Below are 18,006 nucleotides of genomic sequence, written 5' to 3'. Positions count from 1 at the left end.
TTTGCAGGTGAAGAAGTGTTACTGCTTCCTTAATGGGTCAAAAATGCTACTAGACCTAAATGGGGAAAAATCTAAGGATCTTGGACTGGGGGTGGGGAGAGGGGCGGAAGAGGGGAGCAAAAGGACACAGATCCCCAACCTCTATTCCAAGGAGAAACATCTGAAATGAAAGTTAGATGAAACTGGATTTCATGCCATTATAAACCTCTATCTAGATTTTTTTTGTGTCCTTCATGTAGTATCTGATCACATTACAAAGTAAAAATATTCTAACAGGAGGACAGATCTTTGGTCTTGCTCCCTCTCTCCTCCTACCCTTTCCCAAAGGGATGTTAAGATAAAGTTTTCAGAAGTTACCTAGGAACCTACATACTGTTGACTTTCAAAGTACCCAAGTTACTTCTGAAAATGGCTGTAAGTGCTTTTAAAAATGTTATCCCTGCTAACCAGTGGCAGGAATCAAGCTACACATACAGCACTTCAAGAACTACAACCCAGAAATGTATGAGTTGAACTTTCCAGAGGAAGATGGTTTTGTCCTTGAAAATTTTGACAAGTCCGTATGGTAAACAACTCTACTTTGATCGGCAGTTTCCCTGGGGGGAAAGTGGGCCATTAAATGATCTCTGCGTTTTATGCTTATGAAGGTAAGAGCTATGTAGAGGGGCATGTCAACTTGTCTCTTCAGTACAAGTCAGGAGAAGGTCCTTAAAATCAAAGGTTTCAGAGGAACAGCCGTGTTAGTCTGTATTCGCAAAAAGAAAAGGAGTACTTGTGGCACCTTAGAGACTAACCAATTTATTTGAGCATGAGCTTTCGTGAGCTACAGCTCACTTCATCAGATGTATACCGTGGAAACTGCAGCAGACTTTATATACACACACAGAGAATATGAAACAATACCTCCTCCCACCCCACTGTCCTGCTGGTAATAGCTTATCTAAAGTGATCAACAGGTGGGCCATTTCCAGCACAAATCCAGGTTTTCTCACCCTCCACCCCCCCACACAAATTCACTCTCCTGCTGGTGATAGCCCATCCAAAGTGACAACTCTTTACATAATCAAGTCGGGCTATTTCCTGCATAGATCCAGGTTTTCTCACATCCCCCCCAGCCCCATACACACACAAACTCACTCTCCTGCTGGTAATAGCTCATCTAAACTGACCACTCTCCAAGTATAAATCCAAGTTAATCCAGAACATCTGGGGGGGGGGGGGTAGGAAAAAACAAGAGGAAACAGGCTACCTTGCATAATGACTTAGCCACTCCCAGTCTCTATTTAAGCCTAAATTAATAGTATCCAATTTGCAAATGAATTCCAATTCAGCAGTTTCTCGCTGGAGTCTGGATTTGAAGTTTTTTTGTTTTAAGATAGCGACCTTCATGTCTGTGATTGCGTGACCAGAGAGATTGAAGTGTTCTCCGACTGGTTTATGAATGTTATAATTCTTGACATCTGATTTGTGTCCATTTATTCTTTTATGTAGAGACTGTCCAGTTTGACCAATGTACATGGCAGAGGGGCATTGCTGGCACATGATGGCATATATCACATTGGTGGATGTGCAGGTGAACGAGCCTCTGATAGTGTGGCTGATGTTATTAGGCCCTGTGATGGTGTCCCCTGAATAGATATGTGGGCACAATTGGCAACGGGCTTTGTTGCAAGGATAAGTTCCTGGGTTAGTGGTTCTGTTGTGTGGTATGTGGTTGTTGGTGAGTATTTGCTTCAGGTTGCGGGGCTGTCTGTAGGCAAGGACTGGCCTGTCTCCCAAGACTTGTGAGAGTGTTGGGTCATCCTTTAGGATAGGTTGTAGATCCTTAATAATGCGTTGGAGGGGTTTTAGTTGGGGGCTGAAGGTGACCGCTAGTGGCGTTCTGTTATTTTCTTTGTTAGGCCTGTCCTGTAGTAGGTAACTTCTGGGAACTCTTCTGGCTCTATCAATCTGTTTCTTTACTTCTGCAGGTGGGTATTGTAGTTGTAAGAAAGCTTGACAGAGATCTTGTAGGTGTTTGTCTCTGTCTGAGGGGTTGGAGCAAATGCGGTTGTATCGCAGAGCTTGGCTGTAGACGATGGATCGTGTGGTGTGGTCAGGGTGAAAGCTGGAGGCATGCAGGTAGGAATAGCGGTCAGTAGGTTTCCGGTATAGGGTGGTGTTTATGTGGCCATTGTTTATTAGCACTGTAGTGTCCAGGAAGTGGATCTCTTGTGTGGACTGGACCAGGCTGAGGTTGGTGGTGGGATGGAAATTGTTGAAATCATGGTGGAATTCCTCAAGGGCTTCTTTTCCATGGGTCCAGATGATGAAGATGTCATCAATATAGCGCAAGTAGAGTAGGGGCTTTAGGGGACGAGAGCTGAGGAAGCGTTGTTCTAAATCAGCCATAAAAATGTTGGCATACTGTGGGGCCATGCGGGTACCCATAGCAGTGCCGCTGATCTGAAGGTATACATTGTCCCCAAATGTGAAATAGTTATGGGTAAGGACAAAGTCACAAAGTTCAGCCACCAGGTTAGCCGTGACATTATCGGGGATAGTGTTCTTGACGGCCTGTAGTCCATCTTTGTGTGGAATGTTGGTGTAGAGGGCTTCTACATCCATAGTAGCCAGGATGGTGTTATCAGGAAGATCACCGATGGATTGAAGTTTCCTCAGGAAGTCAGTGGTGTCTCGAAGGTAGCTGGGAGTGCTGGTAGCGTAGGGCCTGAGGAGGGAGTCTACATAGCCAGACAATCCTGCTGTCAGGGTGCCAATGCCTGAGATGATGGGGCGCCCGGGATTTCCCGGTTTATGGATCTTGGGTAGTAGATAGAATATCCCAGGTCGGGGTTCCAGGGGTGTGTCTGTGCGGATTTGATCTTGTGCTTTTTCAGGAAGTTTCTTGAGCAAATGCTGTAGTTGCTTTTGGTAACTCTCAGTGGGATCATAGGGTAATGGCTTGTAGAAACTCGTGTTGGAGAGCGATACAACCGCATTTGCTCCAACCCCTCAGACAGAGACAAACACCTACAAGATCTCTGTCAAGCTTTCTTACAACTACAATACCCACCTGCAGAAGTAAAGAAACAGATTGATAGAGCCAGAAGAGTTCCCAGAAGTTACCTACTACAGGACAGGCCTAACAAAGAAAATAACAGAACGCCACTAGCGGTCACCTTCAGCCCCCAACTAAAACCCCTCCAACGCATTATTAAGGATCTACAACCTATCCTAAAGGATGACCCAACACTCTCACAAGTCTTGGGAGACAGGCCAGTCCTTGCCTACAGACAGCCCCGCAACCTGAAGCAAATACTCACCAACAACCACATACCACACAACAGAACCACTAACCCAGGAACTTATCCTTGCAACAAAGCCCGTTGCCAATTGTGCCCACATATCTATTCAGGGGACACCATCACAGGGCCTAATAACATCAGCCACACTATCAGAGGCTCGTTCACCTGCACATCCACCAATGTGATATATGCCATCATGTGCCAGCAATGCCCCTCTGCCATGTACATTGGTCAAACTGGACAGTCTCTACATAAAAGAATAAATGGACACAAATCAGATGTCAAGAATTATAACATTCATAAACCAGTCGGAGAACACTTCAATCTCTCTGGTCACGCAATCACAGACATGAAGGTCGCTATCTTAAAACAAAAAAACTTCAAATCCAGACTCCAGCGAGAAACTGCTGAATTGGAATTCATTTGCAAATTGGATACTATTAATTTAGGCTTAAATAGAGACTGGGAGTGGCTAAGTCATTATGCAAGGTAGCCTGTTTCCTCTTGTTTTTTCCTACCCCCCCCCCCCCCCCAGATGTTCTGGATTAACTTGGATTTATACTTGGAGAGTGGTCAGTTTAGATGAGCTATTACCAGCAGGAGAGTGAGTTTGTGTGTGTATGGGGCTGGGGGGGATGTGAGAAAACCTGGATCTATGCAGGAAATAGCCCGACTTGATTATGTAAAGAGTTGTCACTTTGGATGGGCTATCACCAGCAGGAGAGTGAATTTGTGTGGGGGGGTGGAGGGTGAGAAAACCTGGATTTGTGCTGGAAATGGCCCACCTGTTGATCACTTTAGATAAGCTATTACCAGCAGGACAGTGGGGTGGGAGGAGGTATTGTTTCATATTCTCTGTGTGTATATAAAGTCTGCTGCAGTTTCCACGGTATACATCTGATGAAGTGAGCTGTAGCTCACAAAAGCTCATGCTCAAATAAATTGGTTAGTCTCTAAGGTGCCACAAGTACTCCTTTTCTTCTTAAAATCAAACTATGCCGAACTCAGTACTGTAAAAGAGAAGAGGCTAGCACTTGGAGATGCATGTAGATATACATGTCAGAAGGCTTCATGGCTTGCTGTAGATTAGACTGTAGTTAACAGGCCGCACTGTGCTGCGGAGCATGCCTCACTTCCACTCAACAGCTCCCACTTTCAAGTTTCCTTTTTCACTGTTACTCAGACATTAAACACGCTCTCTCTCTATTTATAAAATCTGAAATATAATTTCTCTCTAAATTTAAAAAGCAAAACCTTGCTGGGTGAAAGTGGGAGGACTGTCTACAGCTATGTGACCTATCTACACTAGCTCTGAAATGTTTTGAAGTGGAGCAGAACACTTGTCCAGAATGAGTGCAATTATACTGGCACTGGAAATGCTTATGAATTGCTAGAGGCACCTACGGGTGTGCACATCCATGTCTTTTTTTTTTTAAAAAAACATGAGATCCAGCCTCCGGACCCAACAGTGGAGATGCTAGTTTTCTAAAGCAGAAGGGACTTCACAGTCTCAAGATAATCTCATTTTCAATCCTTGCTTACTCATTCCTAGATTTGAAAGTAAAATCACCAGCACCACCTCTGGTCTATGGATTAAAAGAGATGGGATGTTTGTACAGAACTGCCTGGGATCTGAATAGTAAGTGGATTCATAAATTGAATACATCTGTTGTATTTAAGTGCAGTGCTCATGCTTGGCTCATAAATATCTTGTATCACACATCAATATGAGAAAGACTGTTAAGATACCCTGAGAAAGGCAGGTTCCTGGCTCCTCTACCATTAGTAGCGAGAATAAATATTTTAACAATTTTTGCATAGTTTCCAGCTACAAAATGACAGATCAACAAAAGAATGCAAGAAATCAAAATCACAGGAGAGGAGAGTGGTAACTGTGGGACTCTGGGTAAGTAAAAAATACTGCAGAGGAGAAATAAAAAAGGTTTTAACATCCAATTTAAAAGCTGGTAAGAACTGACAGCACTGAATTTTTAAGACAATTATATTTTGGTACTGAAAATCCCTACAAAATCTGCATGCTCTCTTCATACTTCTCCCACCCGTGCACATGGCTGTTGAACAGGGAAATAGTCCACATAATTTTGCACAAACCTGCAAAGGAAAGTAGATTTTGGGAAAGGTACACACCCGCCGCCCCCTTCCAGCACATCCCCCTCCAACCACTTCCCTCTATTGCTTATTAGGCCTTTCATGCTATCATGGAAATTACCCAAGGACAAAACTACCACCACCAAAGCAAGATGGAAGCTCAGTACATTTTATACTCATTTCCTTTACTTACTCTGGGAAGCTGCAGAGCCAAATCCTCCAGTGGCAGAACTGAAGGGGTTTTTATTGGCTGCATCCTGGCTTGGCTTTCCTCCAAGGCCACTGAAGAAACCTCCACTTCTTCCACCACTTCCAGACCCAAACAAACCCCCAGCAGATGTGGAGGACTGCTAAAAAAAAAAAAAAAGGGCACAAGGCAAGAAAGCATTATAGGTCACTGTAAAAAAAGCACATATATGCAGCTGATTTTGACTGACCTATTTCCATTCACAATAGTGATACAAAAGGGACGAGATGGTGGTCTCCTAATGTTGAACAAAATCAGCATCTACTTAGGTCTCTCTCAATCTTTAGTGACACTGGAGAATTGTACAGTTATAACTTGCATCAGGTTGGACGCACCAGGGGAAGCTGCAATGGTGCATCACATCCACGCTAGCCACCCTGTCTCACATCCACATAGTGCACTTGCAGGGCCTACCAACTGTTGCAACCAGCCAACAATTCCACACACAGCTCACTGGCCCTTCCCTGGAGCAGGTGCATAATGAGTCCATGGTATGTGTATTGACACCTGTTCACACTGTTTTGTTCTGTTGTCTGTTTCAAATGGTTCTGTCTTGCACAAGAGTCCATGCATGCTGCAGGATGGGCAGAGGCTATGTCCTCTCACTCAGATGCCATAGTGGTACATCCCTGAATAATCAAACATTACTGATATAGCCTTTGATAGTTTTTACCTATTGACTGTAAAACAGGTTCTATTTTGCTTGATACAACCAAAGTACTTTGGACCAATCTGTTTGCAAATACAGGGCCCTACCACACACACTGAGACAACACACATAGTAGTTACCTGGCCAAAGACAGCGCCCCCAGTGTTGGCTGCCTGTCCAAACACGGAACCTGTGTTGCTGGAACCAAAACCTGGCCAAAGGAGAAAGGGAAAGGATGCTCCGATATAATTCGATCTAGTGCAATACTATGGTACCAGACAATTTAAAAGGGGATTGCCATTCAGTACTTCAGAAGAGAGTAGTTACAGAGTCTCCAGTAAAAAGAAGCAATGCACTTCAAGACCCAAATGATACTTCAGTTTTAACTTTATAATACTGAAAAGGTTATCACCAAATGGAGCTGGAATGACTAGGTACATACCAACACATGAATGGTATAAGACATAAGGGTAAATATCATTTACATTTTATTTGAAAGTCATTATCCCCTCTTCCACATTTAAAACAAACAGAAAATAAAATCTGTTTTAGTGTTTGGGCTGTGGCTAATACTGAATTTCCAATTGGATTTCTGTTAATGTCACTGTAATGCGGCAATCTATGAACAAATGCTGTAGGATTTTGATTTCCCTTGTGTAGAGAGGATCTGGGCTTTGTTACCTAAAGATTCCAGTTAAAGATAATGAAATGTTTTGATTAAAAAGAACTCCCGACTCCATTTCCCAGTTCACTTAAATACATACTTTGTAATAAGATTTGAAGTCTCTATAATTAGAAGCACCTTCCTTTAGCAGGAGTCCCCCAGACTTAAGTATTCTTTATTACAATAGTTAATGCAAGAGGCAGGTCTCCTATAGTCCCATCTGTTATAATTAAATTAGACTAATTAGTTTTATTGGAAATACATTTTATCTAATATTACTTTGCACTTAGCACCTTTCATTCAAGGCTCTCAGAAGGCTATAACCCTGCCTGAACAGAAAAGAAATTTGCTTTAGTAACATAGGTAACAAGAGAAAGATTGGCAAACAACGTTCTGGCCTGTGTAAACATTCAATTTATCGGCACAGGCAGGGACTCCGAAGCCACATTTCCCCCCTTGTTTATTTGCAAGATATTTCATAAAGGAAAAGAATACTTAGCTAGGTGACTAGTTCCTCATTAACCCACGGCTCTGGGGTGGCTAAAGGTATCTGGTTTAGTCCCTCAGATCCTGATATAACAGTACATCTATATGCTCTGACTGCATGTATGCAATACAGTTCACTTAAGAGGGTCCTTTAGCTGTATTAATTTCCTCACTGTTACAGGCTTACCTTAGATCTCTGTTTACTTTAATGTAATGCTCTGAAGTCCTTAAATAGCCATTTAATTCTTTGTAATTTGAGACTACACTGAATCCAAAACACTTGAATTATTGGTCAATGAGCAGCACAGTACACTGCTCAGAATCATGTCAAGGTACAGTTAGGAATGGGAACCTAAACTGGAACTTCTTTATTCAAACAGAGCTCCCACTGGAACTATTAGTATTAAAGCAGAATGTTTGTTTCCAGAAAGTTTCCAGCTGGAGGTCTCACACATACCATTGGAGGTGCTATGTCCACTGCCGGCAGAAGGCATCAAAATTAGTCCTAATTTTCCCTAGGAAATACTGCTCACCTACCTCAACCTGACAGCTGTATTTGAACTAGACTACCCCACCATCACCGCTCGCTCTTACCTGAAGCTTGACAGAAGCTGAATCCAGCAGATGATGTAGTGGTGGTGGCAGCAGCATTGTTACCAAACACTGATCCACCCTGTGCAAAGCCAGCACTCTGCCCAAAAGCTGGAGCACTGCTTTGCCCGAATAGTCCACCACCGGTGCTGGCAGATGACTGGCCAAAAGAAAAAGAACTGGGACTGTTGGTGCTAGATGGTGCTCCGAAGACATTCCCACTGCTTGAAGCTGCGGTGCAGGACGATGGCTGGCCAAAAACAGGCATTGTCCCAAACCCACTTTGAGTGAAGGTAAAACCACTTGAACTGCTTGCTGGCTGTCCAAAGGCTGGTGCTTGCCCAAATGCTGGTGGGCCAAAGCCACCTGCAGCTGCTGTGCCAAAAGCAGATGCACTGAACCCTGAACCAGCTACCTGAGTTGTAGCTGCAGTGGTGGAGACAGTGCTGCCAGTGTGCTGACCAAACGGAGAAGATGCCGTGGTAGCTGCCGTTAGCTGTCCAAAAACAGGAGTGGAAGGGGTGGTGGTCGTGTCACCAGCAGGCTGACTAAAGGCCGAAGCAGAAGAACTGGAATTTGGAGGCTGAGAGAACACTGCAGAACTTGAAGAAACAGCCCCAAATACAGAAGTACCTACAGCTGGGCTTTGAACAGATGTACCAATGTCCGCGGTGGTAGTCAACGTGCTTGTAATTTCTGCAGAAGGGGTGATGGCGACATCTGCTGCAGCTGTGGTCACTGAAATGTTCTGGTCCAGTGGGGCAGAGGTAGAGACTGGAGGAACTAACTCTGCCTTAGACTCACTAACACAGGTAGCTGTAGAGACTGTATCTGTGGAAGGAGTCAAGGAGGTGCTCAGACCTGTAACATCTGCATCTCCTGCTATAGACTGAGATAAAGCAGGTTCGTCTTTAACAGAATCAGACAGCTGTAACTGTGGTTGGGGTGTTTGTGGCTGAGAAGTTAGAGATGCAGACACAGTTGTTCGTGCTTCACCTTCAGATGGCTTTTCATCAGACAAATGTGGTAGCTTGACATCCCCTGCACCATTACTAGAAGCTGCTGGGGAGACAGCAGTTGGCGCTGAACTCAAAAGACTTCCAAATGACAGGGATGCTGAAGTGGGGAGAGTTGCAGGTACAGGGGTGGATGATGTGATACTGTTTGCTTGTGGAAGCCCAAATGAAAAAGGAGGCTTGCCGCCACCTGAAGATCCTCCAAGACTAAATACCCCAGAAGACCCTGTGCTGGTTAACTGGACATTGCCAAATATACCTGTGGTATTTGTGCTGACTGATGTGGATACTGTACTGGTGGCCACGACTAATGTTGAAGTGGCTTCCACGGGTTTCCCTAACTGCAGAGGGCTGTTAAAGGTAAATCCAGGAGGTACTGTGGATGTTTTAGTTGGCTGTCCACCAGCAATGCTGGTGGATGGAGCTTTAACACTGACCTTGGTGTTATCATCTGCTTGACCAACCCTTAATCCTGAGAAGCTCCCAAGAGTTTCCCCAGCCATATTATTCTGAAATAAATGATCTCCTGGCTTTGATGGAAGGACTTCCAGTTTGCCAGAGGTTGTGGAGGGAGCAGAAGTGGCAGTCGGAGCAGGTTTGCTGTTCATCTGGGTGGCATCTACAGAAGAGCCACTCGTCATGGAGACTCCTGAAACGTTGGCTGACTTGATGGACCCAAAGTTAAATGAGCTTTCGGGAACTGTTCCAAATTTAGTACCCCCACCAAGTGAAAATGCATCAGGCTGACTTGACTCTTTAGCAGGGGCTGTCACTGCTACAGAGAGAGACATAAAAGGAATTAAAATGGGTTACAGGTTGCAACACTCGTTTATCCTCTGTATAGTACCAGCATGTTGAGTGCTTTACAGACAGGTATGAAGAAAATTCTCCTACCTCAAAGACTTCACAGTCTCATGACTATCAGATGATTAACTATCCCTGCCACTTTTTCAAGCCCTGCTTTCACGAGGATAACAATGGCAATAACTGAGGCACACTTCATTATAGATTGGGTTATAGCCATTTTACGTGCTCTTACTTCCTTCATTTTTCAACAGTTATAATTATCTAACTAAAAAGCCCACTCTCTTTACTACAGTACATTTTGCAGTTACCACCACTTTTTATACCTTTTATTTACTTAGCAAAAAGTTCTGGCACGCAGTGAAGAATTGGTAGTCTAAAGCAGTGGCTCTCAGCCAAGGTTGGGTCACAAAACCGTTTTCTGGCAGATGCTAAGTTTTCTACAAAATTAAGTCGTCTTATATAAAATCTTAGCTAAAAAGAGAGCATTAGCCACTTTTATCTAGTCTATCCTAAACTTTGAAATACTGAAGAAAAGCTCCCAAATGTAATTACATTTATTCAATATATAGTTATCAGAATGTGCAGTTTAGAAAATTTTCAGTATGATTGTATATTTTATACATTTCATCACATTTATATGCCTTGACTGTAAATGCCTACTTTGGGCATAAATATATGGTACAATATGCTTAAATTATGTATTAGTTTTGCGGTATTTAGACAGAGTGTAAGAGACTTGATGGGGATCAGCCAATAAAAAGACCAAGTAGTTTTGGGACCACAGAGGGAGCAAAATTGAAAAGCCGTAATTTCTCTTCTATGCCCTTACTGACCCATATTTTTTAAAATAAATTAAAATGTCAAAGTGATACAGATTAATATATACTAGTAACAGACACTGAATTAGTATGACTCATTTCCTCATGAAACCTTAAGGTCCTTACCAATTTTCTTCACTCAATTCTCATCTCCACCATAAATAGCTATCAAGGCTAGTGTACTCTTGCTGACACAGGGAGAGTGGCATGAGGAACTGAAATTACTCATGTGCAATGCAGAGCACTACAAATAGTTGATTAGGCCTGCTGAACCTTCCAATCCCCCTTCATTACCATTACTTATCCGAATTTGTAAAATCTTGATCTGGAAATTAAAGATTAAATGAAATCAGTTCTTCCCCCTTGCAAGAGATGGAATAATTGCACTCTGATACAGCAGCGGCTCTTCCATCCAGGTAGTTATTGGTAAATATAATCTACCCATAAACCAAAGTATTAAGTAGGAGAGGCAGCCTGCCTGTTTTTCACATCAGCTTCCGAAAAGCATGAGGCTATAAACCATTCCAAATCACTCACCATGTACACGTTCTACTTAAGGCTGATGGCACTAGGCAGCCAGCCATCTATACCTATGCCATTTTAAAGCCTGCAGATTAAAGATAATAGAGGAAATAATTTCAGATACTGCCCTTTTCATATGCTAATACTTCACTCGATGTTCTTGGGAACAAATATTTTGATTATTCTTAATTGAAATGCAGGTGGCTTGAATTCCTGCATATTACATGGCTTAATCCAGCATATGGATACAAAACACAGTATTTTTACAGCTACTGCAGTTTTAACCAAAAAAAAAAAAAAAAGCAGCAACAGAACACAAGAATTGTATGCATGAAGAAGGCATTAACTATTCATCTGGAGGAGAAACAGAAAAGACATTATTTCACACTTCAGACAATTTACCTTGTGAGGTGGCAAGGCTGGGTGGTGTTGCTGCAATGCACGTGGCTGCACCAAAATTAAACCCAGTCCTAGGGACAAAAAGAAAAAAGGGACAGAAGACATTTAGTTTATAGTATTAATACTGCCTTCCTCATGATTAACCCAGCCAGTGAAACCCAGATTCCCAGCACAGGGGTGTACAAAATCAGGCTGTGCGTACATGTGTATGTACCCCTGCTGCCTACCCACAAACCTGTTATGACTGGAAATACTTCTGTACAGCAACTGACAAATGCAGAGAGAATGGCTTGCATTTGTTTCCCTACCTATGACAAAGCTCTTAGTTATAGACAGTAAGTTCAGTTCAATTCAAGACCCTTCAGACCACTTCTTCTTCCTGTGTCCTCTCTCTGCAGCTTTCAAGCCAAATGGTTATGTATATAGACTATGGGTTAATTGTATGCTCTTTACTCCCGCTCATGAAGGAGGAAACCATCCACAACAGGATATACACAAAAAGATTATTTCCACAACTCATTTAATAATACAAACGTACTTTAAGGGGGGAAATTCTTGAAATATATTTTAATCTAGTTTTAGTTGAATACAGAACAAAGCCACCATAATGAGGTCTGGGATCCTTTGGGGAACCTAAAAGCCTGCAGGAATTTCAGCATTCTGGCCATTTCACCCCGAGTCTCTGTGACAGATGCTGCTGCATCTTTAGGAGAAGTCTGTGTTGTTTCATTACACTCTGCAGGCACAATCACAGAGGCTCCACATCCAGTGGATGCACTCTAGGCTATGACAAGGGGGCTGTAACTTGAGAGGGTTTTTGATTTTCTCTTTTATATACAAATTTCAACTTCCTCCTTTAAAGATTAAACACCTAGGTCCTTTCAAGAGTGCAACAAGTCGAAGTGTCTACGTGTTATACCCAACATACAGATTAATAAACTAAGGCAAGAGAGATTAAGAGACCAAAATCATAGAAGTGGCAGTCTGCAATAGAACTCGGAAAGAGAATTCCCAAACCTCTGTTTTAAAATACTTGCCTACACCTGCTTCAAAAAAAGAAATTCACCTGAATGTGTAAATACACACAGAATATCTATTTAACCTGCCTTTGCCATGTAAATTTAAATATATATGTTTATAAAATGTTTTTTTGTCTCACCCTTGAAACATTTTAGAATAAATAATGTGATAATAATGTGCTCTTATCTCATTATAACACATGCCTCACTGTGTGTTATTGCTTATGCAACAGAAATCACCAGATGGCATTGGGACTGTAGTCATCTCCATGAGAAGATTACTTTTCAAGTCACAATATGGCATTCATGCTGTTGTGTCTTTTTTTAACTCCAGTGAGTTCAAACTGGACTGTCTGTCCAGATTTCCAGCCATAAGTGGGAATTTCAGTGCTTGTGTGTATCAGAACCTTGTTAGCGTGTACACCCTCCCTTTTGTAATGAACATCTGTATAATCCAGGGTTGGAAAAATTAACTGGAGAACGAAACCTATCAGCAAAGGTTAGTTAGGTTACAAGGATAGTCAAGGTTAGCCCAGATCCCCTGCCTCTCAATTTTAGCCTCTGGAAGAGGAAACTTCAGGCCTTCTCAACAGTTAGGAGCTGAAGATTTGAAGGTTCACTCTCTCATGTTCTTATCCTAGCTTCACTGTTACTTCTCTGTCCTGGCTGGATAAAGAGGTAATAAGAAAGTCACTTCTCTCCTTCACAGAGAAGTGACTATCCCCCATCATGTGTTCTTCTGCCCCTCTCCAAAGGGGAGCACTCTACTCTACACTTGTTTGAAGCACACAGGTAGAGAATGGTGTCTCTGCTGCACAATTAGGAGGCAGAGTGTGAATTCAGTTTGTCTGACCATCAAGTTGGTGCTTTCATCACTAAATACACTACCACATTTACCAACACAAACCAACCCTTGGATTTCAACCCAACTGATTCAAAGGTTCTTAGAACTGTATACATTCTCCAAAACCCGGCTAATGCCATGCTGCCAACCAGCCACCCAAAACCTATGAACAGAATTCCTCATCCACTTCTCCTGATGGAAAATGTTCACAGCAAAATAAAATAGTGCCAAATTCCCACAGCTCTTCTAACCTTGCTTATGTAGCCTGTGAACCATGTAAGACTTGCCAAGCCCTTGACTGTAGCCATTAGCTTCAATTACACACATACTGCTAGAAAATGCTTATAATTAATTACAGTAGCTATTTTTCATTGCTACATAGCTCTCCGATATTATTCGCTGTAGCAGCACTCTAGTACTTAGAAGATATATCATACAGAAATAAAAAGGCTCATAACAGACCCCAATGAAGAGAATGAAAATATCTTGTTAAACTGTGCAGCAGCCACTGGAGCTGAAGTCACCGTAGGAGAGGTCACAGCTGCAACTGTTTTTGCTGTCGCTTGCCCTAGGGTTACAAGAACAACAAAAGTTGCAGAAAACAGTACGTACAAAACCAGTGCATCATCTTTTCACCTTCAGGTCCCGCTCAGCATAGGTCGGTCATGTCACGCGCTGTACCTAGAGAATTTTTTAGGCCAAGCCCAGCAGAGTTCTCACATATCGGATGGATCGTGTGCAGTATCAAAAGGAAAAGAGCAGTTCACAAACACATTGTGTCCTATTGCACAAACTGGAAACAACAGAAAACAAAAGTCTGGCAAAATTCTAACATCATATCCTCAGAAAGTACATTTCAGTTTTATTTTATTTGCTTGACACTTATACATAAAAGTATTAATGCTACTAGTGCAAGACTGCAGATCATCTGAACCATTATTTAACACAACTGAAGCAATAATTTGTATTTGACTAGGAGCAAAGTTAATGGTCACATTCTCTCATAAAATAAAGATTATAGAGCAAACAAAATCTACCAAGAGATCCTTGACAGTGTTCCCTCCTGAAACCATCACCATAACAACCAGTGTTCAAATACAGAGAAGGTACTATCAAATTCAACATCTGACATTTTCAACTAACATTTTAAGAGGCGCGTGTTCTTTTTTAAAGTATTGTTTTGTTATGTAAAATGTGGTTCCTGACTACTTTAATTGGCTCTATTCTCTGATTAAGAAGCAACCTACATCTATGGATTAAAGGGAATATTTCATGAGTATCAACGATGTGATGGATTTCAGAAATGTATGCAAGAGGTTTTATAAAAACCCATACCCATTTCAAGCACTGCTATCTAACACATGCATGAAGATAACTCCTCCTGCCACCACTGATTTCCTCTTTTCTTTATACAGTGAAACAAGCAAGCATTACTGTAATTCTTAATCTTCTCAGCCCCATTCCATTTTACATTTTGTTAGAGGGAAAAGGGGCACTAATTTGGAATTCTCAAGCTACGTGTTACTGAACAATCTTGAGTGATACTATAGTTTGAGGTATTTTTGTTTATGGCGATAAAGGATGACTACTAGGTGATCTGCCTAACAAAAAGAGATATCTTCTAAATACTGACTTTTCAGACACTACAGGCTCTTGCTACTTGATGAACCTAGATCCAACCCCCTCCCAAAACAAAAAACAAACAAACTGGGGGGGGGGGGGGGAAAGAGGGTTGGAGTTTAACTGCTCTCAACCTTTATTTCTTAAGAGCAAGATGTCTCCTTATTTTGAATGCCCTTGGCACCAAGAAAATGGAGAAGCCAGAGCTGCTATTGAGAAGCCACTGGAAACAACGGAAGAGCAGACAGGGATACTAGTCTGGTGTGACTTCAGAAAAACGTCTTGCTGCACTCAGAATGCTCACTCTAATCCTAATCTTTGCAAGCATGCAAACACTTATCTAGTTATTTACTTTTATCTATTTTTTACTACAGAAAAAATGTTGAACTGAATAATGCAGGAGACAAGTAACCTTGTGGGGACTTTTCTGCAATAGCTTCTTCTTCCTACTCCATGAATCCCTTTTCTACACCATATTTCATAATTCTCCTAGCAGTCCCTTCATATAGATTTCTAGACATGATTTAGCTGTGCGCTGAAAAACAAGGCTTATTAACAGTCTCTAGAGTATCCCCAAACTGATATGCAAAAGCCAGAAGAGCCTGGAGGGAGAAAATGTTTGACAGTCCCTTTGATCACATCTGAGCACAAACCTCAGAAGTCACAGAAAACCAATGGTGCAGTCAAATGGATTAGTGATTAATTCATGCTGAAGTATATTCAACTACTATTTAAAGCCATTTGCAATGAAATAGCAGTGTCTCATTTTCTAATAACTAACCCAGAACTGCCAAGTTCCAGGTGTCAGCGTGCTATGTGCCAACTGCTTGCCAGGTTCCTCTTTTGGCCTATATACCATACGGGATGGTTGAACTAGGCAGCTACAGTAGAATAGATTAATGCCCACCTATTATCCATCACTTCAGTCTTAGGCCATATCTACACAACAAAGTTAAGTTGACTTTATGTAAGTCGACATTGAGCCTCCGATTTAAGCAAGTCGATCCTGCGTGTTCACACTATGCTCATTGGGTCGTCCGAGTGCATCCTCATTAGCAGGACTTGCATTGACGCACGGAGCACTGTACTATAGGAAGCTATCACACAGTGCACGGAGCTGACTGGAATTTTGGGTTGGGCTTGCAATATCTCATGGGACCAAAACATTGGCGCGGGTGGTTATGGGAATATGGCATTAGCCTCCCATTATGCACTTACCTCCCTCCCTCCCTGAAATCAACAGCAAACAAACCAAGCCTTTTTTGTAAGCCTGGGTGCCTGCGTGGACACCATAGCATAAGCAGCATGGACTGCGCTCAGCTGTACACTGTTGTTGTGAGCAATACAAACACCCTGCGCCTTATCCTGCAGTATTTACACAGCCGACACAGGAGCTGCCATGTGGAACAATGTGATGCCATGCAAGCAGCTCTGCTGGAACACAGAGCGGAGCAATTTACAGTTGATGGCAACAGTTAGGCATCACCTTGACATGGCTGAATGCCGTTTCTGGGCCTGGGAAACAAGCACTGACTGGTGGGACCACATCGTTATGCAGCTATGGGATGATGAACAGTGGCTGCAGAACTTTCGAATGTGTACGGTCATTTCCCAGAAACTGTGTGAAGAGCATTCCCCAGCCCTGAAGAGCAGCAACACTAAAGCGAGACCTGCTCTGACAGTTGAGAAGCAAGTGGCAACAGCTCTGTGGGAGCTTGCAATGCCAGACTGCTACCCATCAGTGGGGCATCAATTTGGAGCGGGTAAGTCTACCGCGGGATCTGTTGTGATCCAAGTTTGCAGGGCCATTAACAGACTTTTGATAAAAAGGGTAGTGACTCTGGGCAACGTGCAGGACATAGTGGATGGTTTTGATGTGATGGGGTGATAGACGGAATGCATATCCCTATCTCGGCACCAGACCACCTTGCCAAAGAGAATATAAACCGAAATGGGTACTTCTGAATAGTGTTGCAAGTGCTGGTGGATCACAGAGGCTGTTTCACAGACATCAACACGGATTGGTTGGTTGGGAAAGGTGTGTGACGCACGCATCTTTAGGAACACAGGTCTGTTCAGAAAGCTGGAAGCAGGGACTTTCTTTCCAGATTGCAAAATAATCATTGGTGATATTAAAATACCAATCATGATCCTGGGAGACCTAGCCTACTCCTTACTCCCATGGCTCATGAAGCCGTACACCAGCAGCCTGGACAGTAGTAAGGACCAGTTCAACCATAGGCTGAGCAAGTGCAGAATCGTGGTAGAATATGCCTTTGGACATTTAAAAGGTCGCTGGCACTGTTTGCTTACTAGGTTTGACCTCAGTGAAAGCAATATCCCCATTGTTATTGCTGCCTGCTGTGTGCTCCCTAATATCTGTGAAACAAAGGGAGAAAAGTTTCTGGTGGGATGCGGGGGGGGGGGGGGGGGGCATTCAGGCAGATCGCTTGGCAGCCAATTTTGAGCAGCCACACACCAGGGCAATACAAAGAGCACATCGAGGGGCTCTGCGTCTCCATGAGGCTTTGAAAACCAGTTTCAGAGCCAGAGTAATGTGACACTTATCTGTGGTATTCCTTACCAAACTGTCCCCTCCATTACATTTTCTCCCCTGTAAACTCCACCCCCACCAACCACCATGTGTTGAATGAATAAAGAGCCTTTTCTCCTCAATCCGTTAAGTTTTATTATGCACACAAACAGCAAAGAAAAGTAAGAACCTGGGGCAAAAGGGCTGATAACACTGGCGAGAAACAAGGAAAGCTTGCTTATGGATGCACTGCAACAACAATCAAAGGTGTGGGAATGGGTGCCTTCCGGTCCTTGTACCCTCCCCTGGTGTTGAGTGCAAGGGATACCAAACTCCCTCTCCCCACCCCACCCCGCCGCATAGGACATTTTGGGGAGGAGGATGTAGAACTGGGC

At 42.9% G+C, this 18,006-nt stretch overlaps 1 protein-coding gene across 5 annotated transcripts in view; it reads right to left on the bottom strand.

The window, feature by feature from the left end:
• Positions 1-18,006, bottom strand: part of NUP214 (nucleoporin 214) — an 81,969-nt gene that overhangs the window by 12,388 nt on the left and 51,575 nt on the right. For 4 of the 5 annotated variants that reach the window (XM_048822635.2, XM_048822632.2, XM_048822631.2 and 1 more), the window contains 5 exons: positions 13,921-14,026; positions 11,599-11,666; positions 8,037-9,824; positions 6,433-6,503; positions 5,590-5,746 (listed from right to left, as the gene is read on the bottom strand). In XM_048822635.2, the coding sequence (XP_048678592.2) occupies positions 5,590-5,746; positions 6,433-6,503; positions 8,037-9,824; positions 11,599-11,666; positions 13,921-14,026 (2,190 nt within the window). The remainder of the gene's footprint in view (positions 1-5,589; positions 5,747-6,432; positions 6,504-8,036; positions 9,825-11,598; positions 11,667-13,920; positions 14,027-18,006) is intronic. The other variant, XM_048822634.2, reaches the window with a different exon arrangement.

This window comes from Caretta caretta, chromosome 16 (genome assembly GCF_965140235.1).
Source record: "Caretta caretta isolate rCarCar2 chromosome 16, rCarCar1.hap1, whole genome shotgun sequence".
Lineage (NCBI taxonomy): Eukaryota > Metazoa > Chordata > Testudines > Cheloniidae > Caretta > Caretta caretta.
Note: the sequence above shows the minus strand (reverse complement) of the source record. Positions and strands in the feature narration are given on the sequence as shown.